This window comes from Prinia subflava, chromosome 18 (assembly GCF_021018805.1).
Source record: "Prinia subflava isolate CZ2003 ecotype Zambia chromosome 18, Cam_Psub_1.2, whole genome shotgun sequence".
NCBI lineage: Eukaryota > Metazoa > Chordata > Aves > Passeriformes > Cisticolidae > Prinia > Prinia subflava.
Window position 1 is genome coordinate 4,050,942 of NC_086264.1, and position 22,523 is coordinate 4,073,464.

Consider the following 22,523-nt stretch of genomic DNA (forward strand, 5'->3'; position numbering starts at 1 on the left):
TCAGGGCATTTTAGGAATGCACAGACATATTCTGGTATTGAAGGAAAATGTTAATCTCTGATTGTGAAAGAGCAACAAAAAATTAAACAGTAAATACAGTGAATAAGGTGATTATTTATGTATAACATTGCTATTATAAGCTAAAGATATAACCACAAAATTGTCACTCTTTTGAACAATGTGAAAGAAAACTATGTAAGAGATTAGTTTGTAACTAAGGCGCACTGCAGTACTGCTAACTGAATATAAAAGGGTTTGCATAGCATTTTAATTATACTCAAGAAGAAAGTGGATGAGAACAGTAAGACTGAAAAGATGTTGAACAGGAGTGTGTGTCCATTTCTGACTATCTCTCTCTCTCTTTTTTTTTTTTTTTTTTGAGATATGATGTACTCGGGATCCTTCCATGTTCTCCTTCACTTTTCATACCTATCCCTCATGTCATCTGTGGTTTTGATGTTTGGCCAAGGGAATCTGAATGAGAGTATTCACAATGTACCACTGCTGATTCCAGATCATCAGCAGTCTTGTGGAGAGGTTTTCCCCACAGTGCCTGTTCATTCCTCCTCATCTCTTTTTTTTTAAGCTTTGGCTGATGGGAACACCTGGAGCTTTCAAAACCTTTTGATATTTGGTAACTAGTTTCTCTCTGGTAAATAAAAGAAGAAAATTATTAGAGCAAAATAAATGAAATGGATTTTTAGATTCTCCCATTAAATAGCTTGGGGTCAGCATCACCCTGCCTTCCTGAAAATGTGAAGCTATACTCCTCAGGAAATTAGTGAGTATTTCAAGAGCTGCTGGGTCCAAATTGTGATAAGAACCTAGCTTTTCACATTTAGTGCCACATTTCTGAAATTGTTACTTACATTTCATCACTGGCAGGTTGCACAATGTTAAGTTTTTGAGGCAGGGGCTTTCCATGGCCATGTGTTTCTGCAGCCTTTAGCATAGTTGGTACTTCATGTGTTGCTGTAAAACCAATGCAAGGGACGAATTAAATCTATTTTTGTTGGAATCCAAATATCATTTGCATCCCTTATAAGCTTTTTTATTAATCATTCTACCTCCATTAGATCAGTGAGGACAGCAATAGTTGTCATTGGTACTGTACTATAGGTAGCTATAGCAAAATAGAAAGTTTATGGGATTTCACTTAGGTTATAGAAAAAATTTCTGTCACAGCTAGAATTACATCAAATGAGACACTTGGTTTTAGTATTACATTTAGTTTCTAAATCATGAGAGAGCTGATTTTTAATCTATCTTTCTACAGCTACCAGGATTACACATTCACTTCTGGCAGCTTATACCAGGTCCCAGGAGAAGCAGGAGGAGTTGTGTCAACAATGTGGCAGACCACATTTGGTGTCTTTGCTCCCAAATGCATAATGTGAGCACCTGAAAACAGCGTGTACCTCACTGGTACATGTACCAGTTCTGCTCATGGTGAAGGAGAGCCTTGGCCACTCAGCCCCAAAACCAAGTAGCTGGCTCAGCCCTGCCTGTTCACTGCTGTGGCACCCCGCTTTTGAGGCCTTCACTGTAAATTTTAGAGCAGGGGAGAATCAAACTGTGTGAGAAGAAAGCTGCCAGAACGAGTGAGGAATGTGGGGACATCAGGATGGAAATAAGCACATAATTTTGCTAAACTATTTCAATACAGAACAATATTAGGGAAGCTCTTGATGAGCCTAAAACTCCTTCCAGCTGCTTGTGAGCTACTGGCTGTGCCTGATGTTCCTGATTTTTGGTTTCTAAGTCTGGTCTCTTTTTAGAACCTTGAAAAAACCCCAGGTTTTATTTGAGCTTATTGAATTTGTTTTAATTTTATTTCCAGAGTAAAATGTTTATGTGGAAACAAGTTTGTGTGGTGTTCTCATGGCTTAAATAGTAAGCAACACAGGGACTCCTGAGGAAATCAAAAGTGACACAGCATGGGCCAGCCTGCAAGGACAGCTGAGTGTTTGCAGGCTGCAGCCTGGCTCCTCAGGTCATCCTGCACTAAGCACATACATATTCCCTGCTGTTTTCCTCCTTTCCATGTGAGACTAGGTGTCAGAGATACAAAATGGACTGGAAAGCAGGATTTTGTGCATGTGGGACATAGTATCTCTCTGCCATTTTGCTTTCCTTTGTTAGTGATGTAGAAGAGTTTCTGTGTTTTATGAGAATTTTATGTTACCTGCACACTGCCAGTATAGTGACATTACCAGGTAAAGGCACTGACAGAGTAGTATTGCAGTACTGGACTTCAGTAAATTTATACTGACTTCATATTCTTTTAGGCTGTGTTACTGGAATTTGCAGTGTGTGCCTTTTGATTAGAACTGCCAACACCTATTTTTTCTGTGATGGCTGAATTACAGGTTTTGTGGAGAAACCTCACAGCTGATTAAGTTTGTATTGACAAGGTTGCATTTTATATTAATAGGAAAACAGCTACTTCAGACTCCCTAAATCACATATTTTTCCTCTTACTTTAGGGCCCTGAAAACCCAGGGTAAATCAGGAAGCATTTGCCACCACAGATTCTTTCAGTGTAAAGGAAACCAAACATGTCGTTGCTAATTGACCAGAGTAGCTCTTCTGCTAAATTTTTGTCTTCTTTTAATCTGCTCTTTGACTTTCAGATATGAATTGATTTATCCTTCCAGCATTTCTGTCTTAGGCAAAATATTTTTGTTAGTTTATAAAAGATGAATCACAGCTCTTCCCTGTAAATACATAGTGGCTGAATCTCAATTTCTTGATCTCTGTGTGTAAATAAAAGTGTGACCTTGTTTTGCTATGTAAAAGTACTCAGGGGAGGTTAAGAGAACACAGAGCTGCACATAATGAAAACCATCAAATGGAAAAAACCAACACAAAACCAAATCAGTCTTTTTGCTGGTTTTGAATTTTAGTGAGGTTGAAAGATGTTGATTTTCTATGGATTAATATTCATTTTAACTGATACATGGAGTTTAATATTACAACAAGGTAAAACAGATTTTGGATTCCTGTAATCTTGTCATTCTATTGCTTGCTAGAGGTTGAATTATTTAGAATAGAAAGTGTGTAACAAAAAAGGTTATAAATATATCTATGGAAACAAAAGGAATAGGAACAGGAATTCTATAATGTTTATAGTTATTAATAAGGAAAGAAAATAATACAAATTGTTCTTAAACAAGCTGGTAAAATTGAAAGTGAATGTTGCAAGTTCTCCCAGGTGCTTTCCAGCCATAAAAACTTGGAGAAAGTAGATTTTACCATGGATACAGCCCAGCTGAGCATCGAGCTGAAACATGCAAGTACTATTGTTTCCATTTGCTAACAGGCCTGACGCTTCAGGGGTCCCTGCATATTCCAGTTGTTTTTCTTTCCAAGTGGCTCAAAGCTTTAGGACAGTTTGGTCCCTTCACATTTCAGTAGGAAAGCTTTGGATTGAAACAGCCTCCCTCATTCAAAGACAGAGCTTCTTTCTTCTTCTTCTTCTTTTTTTCTTTTTTTTTTTTAAGATTTCCCCTGGATTCTTGCTGTTTCTGAAGAGTTATGCTTATGAATAGTAACATAAAATAATTTCTGAAGGACTTACTACAAGGTAATTAAAAAATATGTGGGTGAAATATCTGAAATAAATTTCAGTTTGTGTGTTTATCTGTGTCTTTGAACATCTATCAGTTCCTGCAACCCTAGGACCCTTCAAATTCACTAGCCAGCATCATGCATATCCAGTGGAAAGAAAAATGTAACAAATACTCCGAACACCTCAAAAAAAAATAGTATCTTGTTGAAAAGAGATATCATTTTCATGCCTTCATAAAGAGTCAGGGTGTCAGTGACCATCTAAGGAGGAGACAGCATCCAGGCATCAGAGAACCAGCAGCCTGCTGGTGCTGGAACTTCAGCTGGAGCTCTGCACAGTCCCAGGAAGTTGTTAATACGATTCACTTAAAAACCTGGCAGCCACAAAATACAAATAGAAAAAATGCATCTGGATTTATTCTGATGCTCCCAGAGCAAACAGCTCTCTTGCTTCAAGTTGGACTCTCTGCTCTCTTGCTCCTTTTCCTCTGCTAACATTGAGCTTACACCTTAGCCACTACTTGCAAGAAGAGTGTGGAGACAGCATAACTTTCTTACCTTGCCTAACTTTGCCCTCCTAGTTTTAGATTGGAAAGAATTGGAGAAATGTCCCTCTGTACATCGACCTTCCAGCTTCTAGCTCAAGAGTAAATTTCTTTTCTGGTGTGTCTGGTGTCCTCACCACATTTCACCATATTCTGTTTCATTCTTGCTCTTATCATCACCGGTGCTTGAAAATAGCCTTACACTCTAGTGTAAGTGCAAGAGCAAAATACCCTCTCCTCTTCACATCTGCCTCAGGAAACTCTTCTTTGGCAGCACTCAGAGACACGAGTCAATAGCAACAGAGAGCCATCATTATCTGACCATGCTGCTGCTTCTGGTTTGTTGCTCCCCTTTTGATCTCTCTGTGCTCTTCTCACAGATCTGTGCTGCTTAGCAAAGGTCCTTGGGACACAGACCAGGCCTTTGTGTTTTGTACAGAGTGTTTCTGTTCTCTGGCTGAATGTCTTGACCTTTAAAAGGCAACTCTAAGGCTGTCAAAATGTGGTTTATTTAATCAAGAATCTAATTCAGAGATAGCAACTCTTTATTACAGGCCCAAAATGCTCTCTTGTGTACCGTTCATTCCCACACAGGTTTGCCCACACAAATGTTCATGGAGCTCAAATAAAAAGAGCTGTAAATAGAGGAGAAAAGGCCTTCAAAATTATGAGGAAAGCTTTCTTAATATTTATGTTCTTCCTTGTTGGCAAAATGGGTAATTTGAATTCAATTTAATCTGTTTTTATTTCAAAAATGAGAAAAATACAACTGATTCTTCTTTCCTCAGTGAAGCAGATTAATGAGTGCCAGTGAGCTAAGCACAACACAATGAAATGAGGCAATTTAAAGAAAACCATTTAAGGTAAAAACATTTGAGTAATCAACAACAATGTTCCCTTCAGAACAGGGTATTACAACAAAGCTGGTTATGCTGCCAGTCTTGTAGATTTTCACTGCCTACAAAGCAGAATAGAAATTTTCTCCATAAATCCCTGGGTCTAATGCAGGAAGGTGGCTGTGTAATCTGAGCTGTCTGACCCTGGCAAAGGAGCAGACTGTAAGCTCACTGCCTAAAGAAATTATTAAAAAATTCAGTTCTGGGGGGAGAACTTGCTGCTTTATTAATGTTTATCAGATTAAGGAAGTTAAATAACTGAAGTAATATGAGCAGTGCATAAAAGTAGGGTGGTGAAAGGAAAAACACCTGGCATGTGCCATGGCCTCTCTCACAGAGCCTCTCACTGATCTGCCTTCCAATTCATCCTGTCAAACAGATAACATGGCCTGGGGTCCACAGGCAGACGAGCAGCACTGCTCAACATCCTGCTATCCCCAGTAAAAGCTGTCACCCTCAGGCCAGTCCCCCAGCATACTCCTCAGCATTGCTGTCAGGGTGTCAGACTGGTGCTGTCAGGTGCTAGGTAGGAAAGATTGGAATTAGTGCCAGCTCATGAGAACATAGAATTTAGACCAAAGATGTTTCTCAAAGTCTCTACAAGAGTCAGTAAAAACTGAAGCAGCCATAAGTATACATTCGTAGGAAATGTGAAAAGCAAAGTAGTGACAGACAATGAGTATTTTAACAGAAGAATAAAATTTTTCCCCTTTCACCACATGGTATGCAAAGGATGACAGTGAGCACTGTATTTGCTGGCAGTGGAGAGAAGTCTGGGGAATCTATTCATTTTCCTCCTCATTTAAACAAACACTCTCAGAACCATGACCAAGATAGGAAGCAAAAGTACTTAGTAAACTTATATTAAGTGTTCTAACTCAATGTTTGTATTTTGCTCCTGAAAAATATACTGACTGTATTGATAGCTCAGTAGTGTCCAGCTCCTGCAATCTGATGTGGCAGAGGGCTCAGGGAATATTTTTAACCTTGTATGGAAACCTAGTTTCATTTTCTAAATAAAATACCTGCAACTCAGAACAGTCTGAGCTATTCTGAAACAAAAATTGTGTCCTTCAAAGAAAGTTCACAGAACTCCCACAGGGTAATCCCATCTTGAAGAAAAATCTCCTGGTGCCCAGAGATAGGAATCCCTCTGAAATCTGTCTCTTTCTGTAACCTTCTAGTGCTTTGGGAATGTGATTGTAAAACAGAGGTCTTGTGAACACCAAGAATATTCCTGTAGAAAAATGATTTCTTTCCACCAGATAGCTGTCTCAGATAATATTAGCTGGCTACATAATGCCACTGCTAGCTAAGATTTTATAGATTTTCATTTGATGGATAAACCTGTGACTTTGCTTACTACTTTGCGGATAAAGAACAATATTTATGAAATTATACTCCATTTCCCTATGTCTGTATTTTTGGCTATCGAGCCAGAAGTTCTCAGTTTGGGGAATGTAAAGCAGATTTTAAATGTGATTGAAGAGCTAATTTAGTCTTGAGAAGCCAAAATATTTAAATTTTGTTTACTTTTTATTCTCATCTCTTCATTTTGAACGTTTCACACTAAAGTTCCCTTGTGTCTAAGTAAACATTTATTAGTTAAGGATGAGCTGCAACTCAAAAATGCAATCTCCAAGATAAAGGAAAATCAGTGAAGAACTGATGAGGGTTTATTAAGGATACATCTGAAAGATCTGGATAAAAGATTTTAATTTCTTTCCATAACTTATCATCCCCACTATCAAAATAATGTCCCTCCTGGCACAGAAGGGATAAGTCATAAACTACATTGGATGGTAGCTGTAGTGTTTTTAATCATGCGTTGTCACGGCATGGCTTGGTTTTCCTTAGGAAGATCCCATGTCTTTTGCAGAGTTGAAAAAAAATGTTTTGTACTGCCTTGAAATAAATTAATCATCATGAATCATAATGATGAAAAAGAGGCAGAATTATGAAAGGCAGGTATTTTATGGCAAGGAGTGGCTCATTATTTCATCTTTCTGAGATAAGCACAGATTCGTGCCCATCAGTGACCTCACTAAATGCAGAGTGCAGTAGAAACATCACAGGTTCAAGAGGAGAAGTGGCTGCAGACGTACCTGGATCCTGCTTGGCTGTCCCCTTCACCAGCATACTCTCTTCACGACTGCAAAACTAATTAAATCTGAGGAGCAGATTTGTGGGTCAAATTCTCCTCTTTACCTTGTACTGGATGTTTAGAGTGACTCATTTCACCAGTGTTTATCTGTATTTATACAAATGTGGTATAAAGGAGAAGCTTGTTGATGATGACATTTTGCCCTCATCCAGAGATTTGCACCTGAAGTGGTATTTCTATCAAAACTGTGAGGAAGAATCAAATCTGAATGATGGTAATGTGTTATTTCAATTTTGCTTTAAAAGCTGTTACTGTTTTTCTTGAACCACCAGATTCAGCTTTTTCTAAAATAATGTATTTACTGCTTCTGTCTCACAGTGGTTTACATAAATGATCCTTTCTTGGTCTTGGGAATACTTAGAAGTGTCCATCAGTCTGAATATCTCTGAGTGACTAATACAGAGTATGGGTCCCAAGAGCAGCCCTGAGAACTTTGCTACCACACAGGAAGTACAGTGATGTCAGTGAGAGCTCAGTGTAGCTATGGGTTATCTATGTGATCTAATGAAGTAAATAGATATCCTCTGGAATCAAGAATATTTGTTCTGATGCTTCAAAGAACCTTATTCTCCATAACTCTGTGAGTTTAAATCCGATTTGCGTTGGTGAGGTTGCTCAGAAATAATAGGTACAAAAAAGGAAAAGCAACAAAGGGTCTTGATGATTATTTCTTGGTAGTTTCCACTTCCCATGAGAAGCAAACACACAAATGCTTTTTTTGAAGTGACACAGATGTCACTGCATGTCCATCACTTGGGAAGGTGCAGATGGACTCATGTTTGGAGAAAATACAACAAGCAGGGAGTTTGGAGAGGAAAAACTGTCTTTGATATTTTGTGGCTGTTACCTTTGATAGAGGTGTGCGCAGGCAGAGGGGCCGCAGGGCTGCCCCAAGCAAGTGTTTCTTCCTCACTGTCCACAGCTGCCAGGGCTGCTCTCAGTCAGAGGGTGCTCTGCCTGGCAGTTTGGGAAAGTGGGAGAGTGCAAAGGGCATGGGCAGGCTGTGGTAGCACCTGACCATCAGCTCTGTCCCAACACTGTGCTGCCAGGATAGCAGGAGGCATGCAGGGTAAGGGATTTAGCATGAGCCAGAACTCCAGTCTCACCCAGCCTACTCTTGTTCAAAGACTTACTCTTTGAACTGGCTTCTTCACGGAAAAGGACAGTTTCCATCTCACCAATTAGTTAACATGGCTGCAGTGCGCAGGCTAGAAATAATCCACAGCTGTGGAAAGAGGCAGGAAAAGCTGGAGCTGTGAACTAGAGAAAGTCTCTGAGTTCTGTAGTGTCTCAAGCTCTCAGTTACATGAGTAGAGTTTCCAGCAGTGCAATTCCTTCCTGGATACAAGTAGGGATTTAATTCCTTCTGATTTCCTGCCATTTTTGTCTGATTGGCTAATTTTACTGACTTGATAGACAAAGAGTCAGAATTCCTTACCTCCATTTCTACCCTTGTCACAGGATTATTTTTAGTGTGTAGTTATAACTAGTTATTTATTTATTACTGAAAAAGATGTTGTTAATTCATGATAAATATTCAGAATCCCATATAGATTAAGTAAATGAATCACACATGTACTGAACATGTGTTTGAAACACCAGCCTGTCAATGTCATTCAGTGGAAATTGGCCAGAAGTTGCACTATAAATATGTGGGATCTACTTTGTCATAGGTTATATTTTGTTTGCCTTCTATGCTAGAAACACTAATCTCTGATTTTCAATCATTATTTTTCCATGTATTCTCATTTGATATATGCAAACATGTCAGTGACTAGAAGTGGAGAAATTAGGCAATTTATCTATTCTAAGAGATCATCTAGGAATCAGCAAACTATCAAACAAGGGTTTATTCATATTTCTTAAGTAAGAAGGATTGCACTGCCCGCTTTGACATTCCCAGCAAGGACAATTAAAAGCGTATCATCTACTTATGGCTTGTACTGGAAAGAACTTTGTTTCCTTTTGTAATTAAGGTGTAAAAGAATATAAGGGCCATCAGAAAAAGAGGGAAAGGGATTTAGTCTGTATCAGTTGCAAACAGTAGAAGAAAAGAGGCTGTTATTTCATCACTAGTGAGTAGATATCCACTGCATGTGATCTCTGAAAGGATCCTCAAGTCTTTTGAAAAGTCTGGAAAGGCTCATATCTACATCATGTGTAATTATATCTTTATCTCAAAAGTTTTTGTACACTGCCCTAAAGTACTCAGTTATTACGGTAAGTTTGAATTCCTTTTACCTACTGGAAGAAATTGTCACTTTGGAACTCGTCTTTTATGAAAAGGAAAAAGAAAAAACCACCCTACAATTCTTTCCAGGAACTTAGCCAAAAAAAGTTGTCAGAAAAACTTTTCAATTTAGGGGAAAACACGGAAAAGCCCCACATGGCACGGCCTCAGCACACATTACATATAGAATATACAGTGGTAGATGTACAGCAGTAGAGCGTGCTCATGGACACTCACAGGTCCTGAAGGGTTCAATACTAATGAAATGGTTAATGAAGGGAAATTATCCAAGGGAATAGCTTGTATCCCATGCAGCCTTGTAAAGGATTTTTCCCTGACTTGTTTCACATCTCATATGCAGGACTTGTTTCTGTCAGCTAATCCTTTGTGAGGCTGCTGAGTTGGGCCGTGTTCAGGCTCCAGCAAATCACAGCAAAGGGGTTAGTGCCCCCCAGTGCAGATTCATTAAAGTTTCTCATCAAGACTTGCCTTTTCTTCAGCAGAGGATACTGATCCCTATAATTTGATGATAAAGGTATTCATGAAATTTGTGCTAAAGAGCATTCATTTAGAGAAAAAAAACCCAACAAAACCAACAAATCAAAATACTTTTAGTAATACATAAAATAACCTGGATTTTTTTGAAGTACCTGTTCTAACAGTCTAACTACCTCTGATTTATGTCAAAAAATATTAGGAGATGGTAATCTAGAAGTGTGATCATGACAGAAGCTTTTTTATACAGTTGATTTTCAGCCAAAAGAAGACAAGTGGCTTCTCCCCATACCTTTTTTTGCAGAGGCCTTACGGTACTGTTTGGGAAGTACAGTCTTCTTGAAACCAAAGATAGCCAGGAAAAAAGAACAATTTAATTTACATTATAATTTGCAATTTAATTTGAGGCTGAGAAGACATTCTGAGAAGCATAGTAGTAATCCAGTGGAGGGAGAGTGAGATAAATAAGCTTGCACTAATGTCAGTACTAATAAGGATCCTGTTTTCATCAGCTGAGGCAGAGTAGTCAGGAACAGCTAAATTATGTCAGTGCTGTACCACTGTGGAATTGCATTTTATGGAAATGGTATGCTCTGGCTCACCCCTGGAAAGTGTATGGTTTATCCCAAATCTGTAACCTCCCTGCAGTATCGTTTATCTGTAACTCTATTGGCTGAAGAATCTTACCACACCCACTTTGAACCTCTCTGTTAAGGGTGCAAACGGAGAAGGCTCGCTCTCTTTTCCTTGGAGGCCTCCGGAGGCTGTGCTGCTCTCCCCTTCCCCCTCTCCCCTTCCCCCTCTCCCCTTCCCTTCCCCCTCTCCCTCAGTGACCATGCTGCCTTCTTGGGGTCGAACTCCAAATAAATCCTCATCCCACCAGCACCTCACCAGCCGTCTAGAGTCTCATTGCCTGCCTGCATGCGAACACCCACGACCCTAGGACCTGGGGGGCTCCCCGGGGACCCCCCTAAATCTAAATTACAACATACCACAGCTGATGGTGCAGATAAAACCAAAGAAATCTCACACTGGCTGGCTCTGAAGGTTGGCTGCAAAATACTGGAGGCTATTCCAGATGTGCTCATTGGGAATTTGAATAAATTCTTATTTTCTTTCAACATGCAAGGTGGTGCAAAGCTTTCTTTCAGTCTCCAGACTTAGAAGATAGTTTTAAACAATGACACACAATTACGTGAGTCTCCCTTCAGAGGCCACTCCAGTTTCCATGATAATTTAGGAGCTAATGTGTCCTGTTGTGTCATTTGCTGGATTGGAATTCAATGGATCTGTAACATTTCAACTCTCAGAGCTTATTTCTCCTCCTACCCCCAGTCTGTTAGGAGCTAATAATCTAATCTATCTATATGATAGCCTTGTATTATAGATATTGCACAGTTCCTAAATACTGTGGGATCAGTTATTCAGGTTCTCAAGTGCTGTTGTGAGACACAAATAATATTAAACTTTACCTTGAGATGTCACTTTTCATTTTTATGGTGAGAACAGAGATGCGAGTGTAGAATTCTGATGTAGACCTTGGGGCTTTAGAAATGCCATTCCCTTTAAAGCTGGAACTTCATCTGGGAGCTTGAAAGCATTTCAAATTAAATACTTTATTCTTTCAGGGAGGTTTTTCATGGATGTAATTGGTCAAATATGTACAAAACCTCTCTACAGGCCTTGCCTCTGTACATATTTAGGAAAACAGAGAGACTGTTTCTATAAATTATGATAAAATGTACAAATTGTATAAAAAATGACAAACATTGCAAAATGTTGTCTGAAAAGTTCGACCAAGCACTAGATACAAATTGAATTTGAATTCCAAGATTCCAGATAAACATATTTTTTTGTCTCTCTAGATTTATGAGCCATTCTAGTTCTCTACTAATTTCCTCTTAGTTCTTGGAGCTGTGTTTATATTTGGTTCATTTGGCCTACTTGAGCATCCTTTTCTACACCAGTTCCTAAGTTTGATTTTCCAGTCAAGTACTCTTCTGGGGACACTCAGCACATCAATCCCTTGAGGGCTAAATTTGGAAAGCACAGCATCAATTGTTATCATTAACTGCCTTTAGAGTTCATTGGAGTAGTGAGAGAAGTGATAGACTTCCCAAAGCTTCCTAAAGAACCATTTCCTACTTCAGACTAGGACACATGCTCTGCTGTTTGTTTAATCAACTAAAAGAAGGAACAGTCATACTCAAAAACCAGAAGAGAAACAATTATCTTGTCAGATACTTTGAACATCTTTAAAATGTGACTCCACAATTCAGTAGAGTATAATTTCATTTTCCTCCAGACATTAAAATTATCAATAAGAAGTCACTATAAATTATGAGCAGTACAAAGTGTTCAAACCACCTTAGCTGTAAATTTCTTTTAGCAAAATTCCAGAGGTTGACTTTAGTCTTCCAGAAAAGATTTTTGCCTGATACTCTGCCGCCTTTGCATTTCTTTTCTTTTAGTACCAGCAAGGAGAAGCAAAAGGCTGGAGCAGCCATTCTTCTGGCAAGAGCTGAAAAGATCAAGAAAGACTCCTGATATTATCTTGAAAAAGGATGTAGGCTACTGGCTGAGCTCAGCAGTAATGAGAGGTGAGTTACTTCATAACTAGTTTGGGTAGTTTCCATGAGCTGGTTAGAGAAAAATGGTATAGTTCTGAAATTATAGCAGAGAAAGCACAAATAGCAAATTAATGAAAGCTTTTGTGAGCAAAGCCTTTCATTATAGTTATTCCAAGCATGCAAAAGGGCAAAGTAGCAAGTCTAAATACATTTTGGTTTTTCCTAAGCACTGCCCAGTGTCCCTTGAACTCCATTTGTTCAAGTAAGTAGGAATATGGTGATACAAAAGCAGATGGTGTTTGCTGCTATTGGATGACAGATGTTCCCTTATCCCTGAGATTATGCAGTTAAGTGTAATGCATTTATAGTTGGGTTATACCAAATGCTGAGCACCCTCAGCTCGCATTAATGGCCAGGGCAGCTGGAGGGGCCCAGTGCCTCCCAGGAGGTGCAACGCTCTTGAGAGTCAGGGACCTTTTCAGCTGAACCCTTCACCTCAGCTCTTGATTTGATCATCAGTGTTCAGTGCCTTTGGGATCAGCCTGCAGCCACCCCCGTTAGGCCTGAAGCCAAAGACCTTCCCTCTTTGCAGGAAATGGATCAAATGCCAAGGAACTCGATTGATGCAATTGTGTGAATGTAGCAATCCCACTAACAATAACCGTGTTGGAATGCACATCTCTACGTTTCACAGAGATAGAAAGAAGATAAGATAATCTCAGTGCTCAGTAGAAAGTGCTCACTAAAGCTAAACAGTTCCAGATGCGGAGCAGCTTCCCCTTTAACTTAACACTCCTGCAGTGTAGCAGCACTGGGCAAGCCCTCCAGCCAGCGCTGATCCTCACTGCCCCTTGAACATGGCTCTTCCAAGATTATCAAACAGGTCTCCTTCCCCTTCCACTGAGGTTTGTTTGAAATGGCAAGAAGCATTTTTAGATTTTTCAATATGGACCTTGAGATGAGGCTGGCAAATGTATGAAAGTCAGTCAGATTTAAAGAGCCACCAGAGGAGTGCAAAAGGGGATATCCCACTAATGAGAATTTTATTAAAATTCATTAGAAATAATTTCTCCATAGTCATTATTTATCAGTTAAAAGTCAATGAGAAACCAAGCTCTTCTTATTTCAGGGCTAATTGTGTAGTGCAGAGTACAATCAACTATCCTTAAATTCCGTATGTTACTGCATACTCTAGATAGATACAGTTATAAAGCAATAATTTAGGACAACATGCCACATGAGTTAATTCAGCTTTGCCTTAAAAATTCCTGGATTCCTGCTGAACCTTAGCTTTGACCTTCTCTGAATAAAAACTAGGAGATAGGGACTTCAAAGCTGATGCATTTCCTGGGTAACAGGAGTGAATGACCAAGCACATATTAAAAAAAAATTTCAGCAGTTAATCCCAGTAGTATTTCATTTTGTATTTTAGTTCAACAAATAGCAGACTTCCATCATATAAAATTATATGTATATATTGTATGTATACCATTGTATAAAAATATGTATGTAACTTGATGATTTTCTGTGTTTTGAACAGCAGATTTTTCTTTTTAGCCTGTGAAATGCTGTCATTTGAAAAAAAACCCACCTAATCTCCAAGGAATTGCTGCTTTAAAAAAATGGATGTCTTATACCATCTCCCTCTAAATTCTTCTCTTTCTTAAACAATGCTGTATTTGTATGTAAGCAATATGCATGCCAGACACTTGCATGAAAAATATGATATGTATAGTTCACTTCATTTATTTCTTGACATAACAACATAAGTTGAAAAAACACAGCAGTTTGTAGGAATTAAGTTAGGACATAAAACAGACTATTTATGTCAAGAGAATGAGACAATTTGCATTAAAAACATGGAGACAATGACTTGCTACATAGTTCATTCAAATCTTACGTGAACTTTATAAAAACATGAAAGGGACTCGCAGCCATGTTACAAAGCACAGAGCATTGTCAGCCCTGGACAGTCACACAAACCGTACATAGTTTCACTGTTGAGAAACCCAAATTCTGAATCTAAATCTAGTAAGTGCACAAACCCCATTGCTTAAGGAAGTTCTGGATGTGAAAGTGGCTCACCACCTCCTGTGACCCAGGAAGGGTCTCTGGCAGCACTCCCTGGCAGCAGAGTTTCTTTCCTACTCTCTGCAAAAGGAGGAATTCAGTTACTGCAGGACTTCAGCAGGCACTAGTAGGAGTTATAGCACTGTACTGAACAAAACATGTTGTCCACCTGAAATCACAACAGAATTTCCAGATGAACAGGCTGGCATGAAATAAATATTTGAAGTTTAGTCCACTTCAGGCGATTTGCCCAAAATAATAGATGATGGTTAAAAATGATATTTGGTTTTCAAATACCCATCCAAATGCATTTTACTTGGCAGCTTGACAAACAGTCATTTTTAGAATTTTATGCCATTAAAATCAGAGGTCAGATAAAGTGTAACTATCCAATCATTAGATTAATTATGGCTACCCAGTGTCTGTCAAGGGCTTTGTTCCTCGTCAAGATTCCTGCACACTTTAGCATAAATACTGTAACTTTCCTTCCCTAGCACCCCTCCTTTTCCTTCACCGAAACCCACACACACAGTGGCATTTAAATAAGATTCTTCACACTGTGTCATAAATATTAATGACATGAAATTCAGAGCTTCGCATTTTTCACTAATGGCCCTCTTCATCACAGTTTCACCCCTGGACTACCGCCAGCTCCGGAGTAACTGGCTGACATTTTTTTAGAACATGTTACTATCAAAGTGAAACAAAATACTGAGACAGTTTCTCACAAATTAAAATTGTTGGCACATCATCTCTCCACATTGTGTGCTTGGGATGTCATTTGGCATGACTTTGTGAACAATGCTCATATTGGTTTGGCATGGTTTGTCTTATAATTACAGTTTATGCCTTTCATCTAATCCCTATAATCCTATAATAGCTCCAAATGGGCTGTGGATAGACATTGGATATAAAACTCAGCCTAGCTAAAACAAAACAAAACAAAACAAAAACAAAACCAAAAAACAAACAAACAAACAAAAAAACCACCCCACAACCCACACTTATTTCCTCACAATCCGACTTTTCTATGAAGTTTCCAGAAAAGGCCCATAGAAAGATTAATACTGTTGTTAGCATTTCTTAGTTCCCGTGGTTATTTGCATAATTTCTGTTCTTTCAGTCTGAGCTGTGCCAGTCATTTGAAATTGTAAATTAAACAACAAACAATGTTTTGGAAATATTTATGTCAGTGTCCAAGATTTAATTTTCTGTTGTCTTCCTGCCTGAATGAAACACGTAGAGCTCAGTCTCTCCATATAGGAAAACAAACCTTCTGAACAAGCTGCCAGATACTGACACACTTCCTGAAACAGCATGTATGTGTTTGCTTTTTCTTAACCTTCATTTTATATCTGAGTTGGGACCACAATGTTCACATCACACAGGCTTGAGCCTTTCAGTTTCTAGATCATCACTGAGAAATTGATGTATCACTAAAATTATTGGGTGAATGAGAACAATAATAATTTGTCTTTTGCCTTCAGCAAAGTAGAAGTAGAAGGTGGATAAGCAGAAATATATTATGGGCTCATTGAACTCAAATGTATTTCACAGTGTGGTGTGTGTCAAAACTTTTAGTGCTTTGAATTAAACAGGATAAAGATCAAATAGGATCATGGCATCATAGGGCTGGAAGGACTCCCCTGATACAAGCCAAAAGCAGTAACCTTTGGGTGTTTCATGGCAGACATTTGTCAGCCTACCTTGAAATCTTCAGTAGGGATGCACAAAACCTCAGTCAAATTTTCCCGCTGTTCATGGCCCTTTCATTACAAAATGTTCCTGATGATATAACCTGAATCTTTCTTGAATTTTATCTTGTTACTTCTGCAGACACATAAAACAGCCCTCTACATATCTGAGAGACTATTTTCAAGGCTTTCCTCAGTCTGTTTAGCTAAATATCCCACTTTTCCAGTATTTTACCCTAATTCATAATTTATAGATCACTTCATCATTTTTATTACTATGTTTGGGACTGTATCTGACCAGTCCATACACTTCTTGAAGTGTGGTCTCTGACACAGCCAACAGCAATCCAGCTAAAGCCTTATCAGTGCTGCTCTAGCAAAAGGGTTCATCTGCAATCTTGTCTGCTATCCACATTCCAGAATGACACTGTGTTGGCAGTAGCATGACGTTGTTAGCTCCTGTCCTGGCTGCTCTCAGTTGTCATTTCTATGCTTTTTTCTCTCTGAATTTCTCCGTCCTCAGCTATGCCACTTTTTCTGTCTGTGCAGGTTATTTTCCTGAGAGTGGTGCTCACACTTGTAGAAGTCGAAAAAGATAAAAAGTTTTCCATCTGTATCTCCAGTTTGTCACAACTATGTGGAATCCTATTCTTGACCTCCAAAGTACTGGCAATGAACCAGACTTCATTTATCTCTAAGTCAAATGAGCCTCTTTGATGATGTGACCTTTGAGTAAGGAGTGAAAACACTGAATAACACTGGGACAGACCCCAGTGGAACACCCATTTGATACATCTTCCCGTTTGATAAGGAACATAACTGTTCAGCTCTGCACTCACATTAGACATCCTTTATCCCTTACTTGCTGTGACATGAGACAGTATTACAGATGTAACACTAATGAATGCTAAATATCTGAGATTCATGCTTTCCGCTTTATTTCTCAATAATACAGTTTTGAAAAAAAATTGTTTAGCATGTAGTAAACAGGGGAACCTTTGAAATCATACATTTTAAATGATGTATTTTATACTGATTTGTTTCTTCATCAACACAGAGAATTAAAATACCAAGAAATGTTCTTTTGTTCTGAATGCTCTTGGAGGTACTTACTATAAGCTTGTGCATTTTAAAAACCTGCATAATTTAATGGATGGGTACCAAATGCAACTTAAATTGTCTCTACTGTATGAACACAAATTCATGATATACTTCAAATTCAAGTATTTGAGTTTTAGAACCTTGGAGCATTTGCTGACTGGATTTCATACATTCTGAAGTCTCCAGCCATCCAGTAAATTCAAGGTCAGTATGAGAATTCTTAGATCCAGAATGCAAGTTTTTTTAAGAACTCAAAGTTCTGAAAATTTACCAGTGTTTGCACTTGGTTTTTTTGGTTTGCCTCCTGCTACTTACATCTTTGTTTTACCATGTAAAGTGATTTTTTTAATGCAGTTATGTGGGAATGTTTATCAGATATATGTCCAAATGTATATAAAATCTTAATGGACCAGTAGACCCGTCCAAAACTGTGGAATGGGCTATGGTGTCCTCCTGTTGTTCAAGGGCTTTAGATATTTTATAAACTCCTACTTTTAATTTATACATGTACTCAGAGATATGGAATGCTTTGATTCTTAATTTAGAACATTCATACCATGCTTTGACTCTGGAAAACAAAGGCAACTCACCTAGGAGTTCACAACTCATAAGGGCTGTTTCCTTTCATTTGCTGTCATCATTAGTATTTCCTCTACAACAATGAGCCCAAGTGTGAAGTGCAAAACTCCAAGTGCTCCGTAGGGTGGAAGCAGAACCCTTACTGTACTCAATTCTTTTCCAAGCAGTATGAGTGGAGGATTGTCTGGCTGAAGTGAGAAATGCAAAGAAAAACCTAGGGTGTCCGTTTTTAAGGATATCATGGAATAACAATGGAAGAAATTTTGACTTGTAAGGATGATACAATACTCCAATATAAAGGGATCATAGCACCCTGCATTTCCATGGTACTTAGTTTGCATAAACCCTAAACCCTTTCTAAGTGTTAACTAATTCACTTTGTAATTCCCCCTTTAGGGAAAAATAGTATTTTTAGACCTTTTTTGGCAGATGTTGAAACTTTGTCTCTGGAGGACGTAGTTCTATACCCCAGTTCAAAGCAGAAACAGAGATCTCAGCTCCAGGTTGTCTCCTATATAAATATCAGGTTTAATCCTACAAGTTGGCAATCACTTAGAACAGCCAAAATTTGAAGGAGTCCTAGACTTTGTGCAAATACTCATAGCCCTTTTGCAGGCAATACTTGTGTTTCTGTCCTGCAGAGAGATTTTGGAGTGATATTGAGTGATCTAAACTAAATTTATGTAGAATTTCATCTATTGTCTTCACAGTAGATATTTTCCTGGTGCTCACTTTGGAAAATCCTTGTGCAAATGGGTAAATTGGCAGCACTGTTCCCATTACACAGGTGTCAAGCTGAGCTGGTGAGCTCTGCACTTCCAGCACAAGTGAACTGGGTCTGTTACTGTCTTTCTTTTGACACCCTGGCAAGGAATAGCTGTTTTAATCTGGATTTTTTTTTCAAAGTTTTTTGTTCAAACAGCTTGAAAATGTGTGCAAGGCTAGGCTGTCAGCATGGAGCCCTGATACCTGATGTTTTCCCTATGAGTGCCTCTAGGGCCAAGCTATTGTGGTGAATCACAAGCCTGAAGCCAGCCAGAATTATTTCTGTCAGTCTGGAGTTCACTGCAGTTTGTTTGAGCTGAAATCTGAGGACTTCAGTAAGGCTGGAGCAAAGATAATTCTAGGTAAGCACATGTGGAATTTTGGTGTTTGGGGTTGGTTCTAGTGCCTGCTGTTACAACCCTACAAGACTCCTGTAAGCCCAAAGCCCATGCTGTGAGCTCCACATAGACCTGGTTTCAGAGAACAGTGTGTGTGCAAGGAGCCATGGCTTGGCATCATGTCCAATTTACTTCCACAAGTAGGAACTAAAGATGAGATCTTCTTGTGTGCTGGGATAAAATAGATATCCTGCCTTACAACTGAGGACACATGCACAGTCTTAATCACAAATATTCACCAAGGAACTGTTTCTAAATAAGTGGATAAGTGTTGGCCAATTGTTTATCACTTCTTTACTGCTGGTATATTTTATGGGAGACCAGATGATCAGAGCAATGTAACAGCATTACAGGAAAATATTCACAGCAAATGCTTGCACTCGTTTTTATTTGCTTGTTGTGACAATATGTTTGCAGAACATGATTGTTGGACTTGAAATTGAGATAATTTAATGATGAGATGGAGTATATTTGAAACAAATTTAGTCCAGAAGGCTATCTGGTTGGGAAGAGGAAACAATATCAAGGAACTAAGTTGAGCAAATATCTCAGATACCTAACTGTGAATATTGAGCACTCAGAAAAATCTCATATGGGACATTTGTTATCTCTTTGCAATGAAGAAGTATAAAAAGTGGGTGGTATATTGACTAACAATCCCTCAGTATGAAATTCAGCTGACTCTACTGCCCCTCTGTTCTCAGTCATGCACACTTCATAGACTATCCCAGTCAAAATTATTGTTTCTATAAAATAAATTACTACATTGCCTAAGTAAAGAATAAAGAATATTTTTTTGACACAACTTCCATTACAGCTCTAACCATAGAAGTATCCAATTTTCTCATTTTTATATAAATGAAACTCAAAGCAATCTTCATGTTGCAAATTCCCTTGCTCTATCTTGCAAAACCATTAGGGGCCAACTTTTCCACAAAAAAGGATGCAAAATGCTATCTGCTTGTAAGTTTGTGATTCATGCCTCCTGTCAAGACTACCAAACCAGTAAAAACACTGGAATGTAAAAAAAAAAAAAAAAAAACCAGCATGATTATGTATTTCAGGAAAACAATTTTCTCAAGAATGTTTCTGGAACAAATTTTCAGTGTTTAGCTATTTCTAGTTGCTATTTCAGTGATGGAATGCCTACTGGCACTAGTTTATACTATGGAATTGTCCCACAGGATAATACTTTGCTGTAGTGTGTTTAAGGTGTCCTTTCTTCAGATTCTTGTAGCAGCATATCCTTTAGCAGCTCATTACTTAATGGAAACTAAACAAAGCTTCTTCCAGGAAAAAAAATGTTGATCTCTATCACCCCACAGTGAACTTCACTTCTTAAATACATAACACATGCTCTTGGAAAATATCCTCAGTTTAATCTGAACAGTGTAAACTCCAAAGACAAAACGTTGTTCATCCATCTTGCATAGCTCAAAACTCCAAACTTTCTGGGAAAAAGAAAAGGAAGCACAGAAGATACTTTTTGTGTATACAAATCTCCTTGTGTGATATGACTAGGCTTTGGTCTGTCATTCCTATTAAAAATAGCCACCTACACAAATGAGGATAGGCTCTTAAAAATAAGGATCCTAGAGGCCCTGGCTGAGCTTCTTTGCTCTCTGGTAACAGATATTTCTTTGGGTGTTTTTTCCATTTCCTATGGAAACTCTCTGCTTTTTATTGTGCAGAAGGCTGGCTGCTCCCTCCATACATCGTGACTGTACTACTGTGTCTATTTCTGCCAGAGTTGCTGTTCCACAGCTTTCCCGTTTCACTGGAACTACCATGACCATTAGTATTAATTGTGCCAAAAGAAGTATAGAGTGTAATTTAGGCACAGAAGCCATGAATTTAGCAGCTGAGAAGTTATTCATAGGTTTTGAAAATATACAATAATGATTCTGAACTTTGACCATTAATATCATATACCTCATGTACGATGTCAATTCATTTGGATCAACACTGTATCAGGAGGAAAAATGTTTGTAGTATTTCACTGCTGCTGTCACTTGCAGAGATGCAGTGCACTGTTTTAGTGAATCCATGCTGGAGATCCATTCCACACTGGCTTTGGCTTATGCTTTTTGGGAAAAAAAAAACCCAAAAACAACAACAACAAAAAAACCAACCAAACAAACAAAAACAAACAAACAAAAAACCCCCCAAAAAACCAAAAAAACCCCACCACCAGTCTTTTAGCAGGAAAATGTTTCAGCAGAAAAGCCTGGAGTTGAGCAACCATAAAGCATAATGCATCAGTCTCATGGAAAAATGAAGAAAAGAAAAGGACAAGTTATTTTGCAGATGTATTTTGGAAATGTGCTTTCAAAATGTCCTTTCAAAGCATTAAATTACAAATTTTGATATCTAGTCATTAGTGGTCTGACTTTACAGTGTAGGAAGACATGTTGCTCCTGTTGTCCTTACTGTATCAGTGAGCTGTTCCCTCAGGAAAAGTCTCAGCATGTGGAAAAGAAACTATTCTTGAAATCAGTGAACTCTATTTTAAACTGGCAAAGCAAGTTGATCCTGTTTCTCCTCCAGTTTAACCCATAATTCCTGGAAGTATATAGTCCCCAGATAAAAGTGTAGAAAACCTAAAATTAAAAACAGATCACTTGCCTTTTCTTTTGAGGATTGTGGAATTGTATACTTTGTGTTTATAGTATAGCTGCCATATAAATATAGAATATATAGCAAAATATTGCTTAGGCCTTATGCCATGTTTGTGTTTGTGACTTTTTCTTTCAAGTAATCACTTGTGGTTTATGGCAATATTATAATAAACTAGGACAAAATATTGTCTTCTCTAAGGAATATATGCTTTGAAATAAGTGAACGAAACAAACTTTTAGAAAATGCACAAGGTCCATTAGCCAAAGTTCTGTGTTGGTTCTTGGAATTATGTTCAGATAACTGGAGGGTCATTTTCTCGGTACCTCTAGCAAATGCTTGTTTTTTCAGAGGAGACCTTTTTCTCTCTTAACCATTTGGGAGAAAATCTTCCACAGGGCATATTTGCACTGAATAGCAAAGACAGCTCTTTCAGAGGATCTGGAAATACCAGCTAAAAAAGAATATTATCCAGAAAATTGTGGCTTGTCTCGCAGTGCCTTAGCCATCTGCTGAGAGTGTGAGTACTGAGCATCCAGTTTGCATATTTAATCTGCCAAAATGTAACTTAATTGTAATTTACTGGTTTTTCATCGCTTTCAACAATAGAAGATGATGAAAACTCTACTAAATTGGGTGCATTTCACATAGATTTCCTGTCTGGTCCTGTCCACTGACATAACCTAGACTCATATTTTCATATTCATGCATATGGGCTTGGGCACAGATTTAAAGCCATAGTCACGGGGACTAATGAGGCATGAAAACATGGGAAAATACCATGAAAAATTAACCAAATGGTCCACAAGGTCAATTCTGCTTTATAATTT

At 38.4% G+C, this 22,523-nt stretch overlaps 1 protein-coding gene and 1 long non-coding RNA gene across 3 annotated transcripts in view; one reads left to right on the plus strand and one right to left on the minus strand.

The window, feature by feature from the left end:
- PDE5A (phosphodiesterase 5A) overlaps nucleotides 1-22,523 on the minus strand; it is a 107,477-nt gene that overhangs the window by 54,627 nt on the left and 30,327 nt on the right. The window contains exon 2 of one of the 2 annotated variants that reach the window (XM_063415208.1): nucleotides 870-972. The exons of the other annotated variant lie outside the window; for it this stretch is intronic. Coding sequence (XP_063271278.1) covers nucleotides 870-952 — 83 coding nt within the window. The 5' untranslated portion in view covers nucleotides 953-972. The remainder of the gene's footprint in view (nucleotides 1-869; nucleotides 973-22,523) is intronic. 2 annotated transcript variants of the gene reach the window in all.
- The window catches only part of LOC134559895 (uncharacterized), an 85,305-nt gene that overhangs the window by 5,491 nt on the left and 57,291 nt on the right, over nucleotides 1-22,523 (plus strand). The window contains exons 2-4 of the long non-coding RNA XR_010082616.1: nucleotides 12,372-12,500; nucleotides 17,459-17,539; nucleotides 18,821-19,041. This is a non-coding gene — a long non-coding RNA (uncharacterized LOC134559895). The remainder of the gene's footprint in view (nucleotides 1-12,371; nucleotides 12,501-17,458; nucleotides 17,540-18,820; nucleotides 19,042-22,523) is intronic.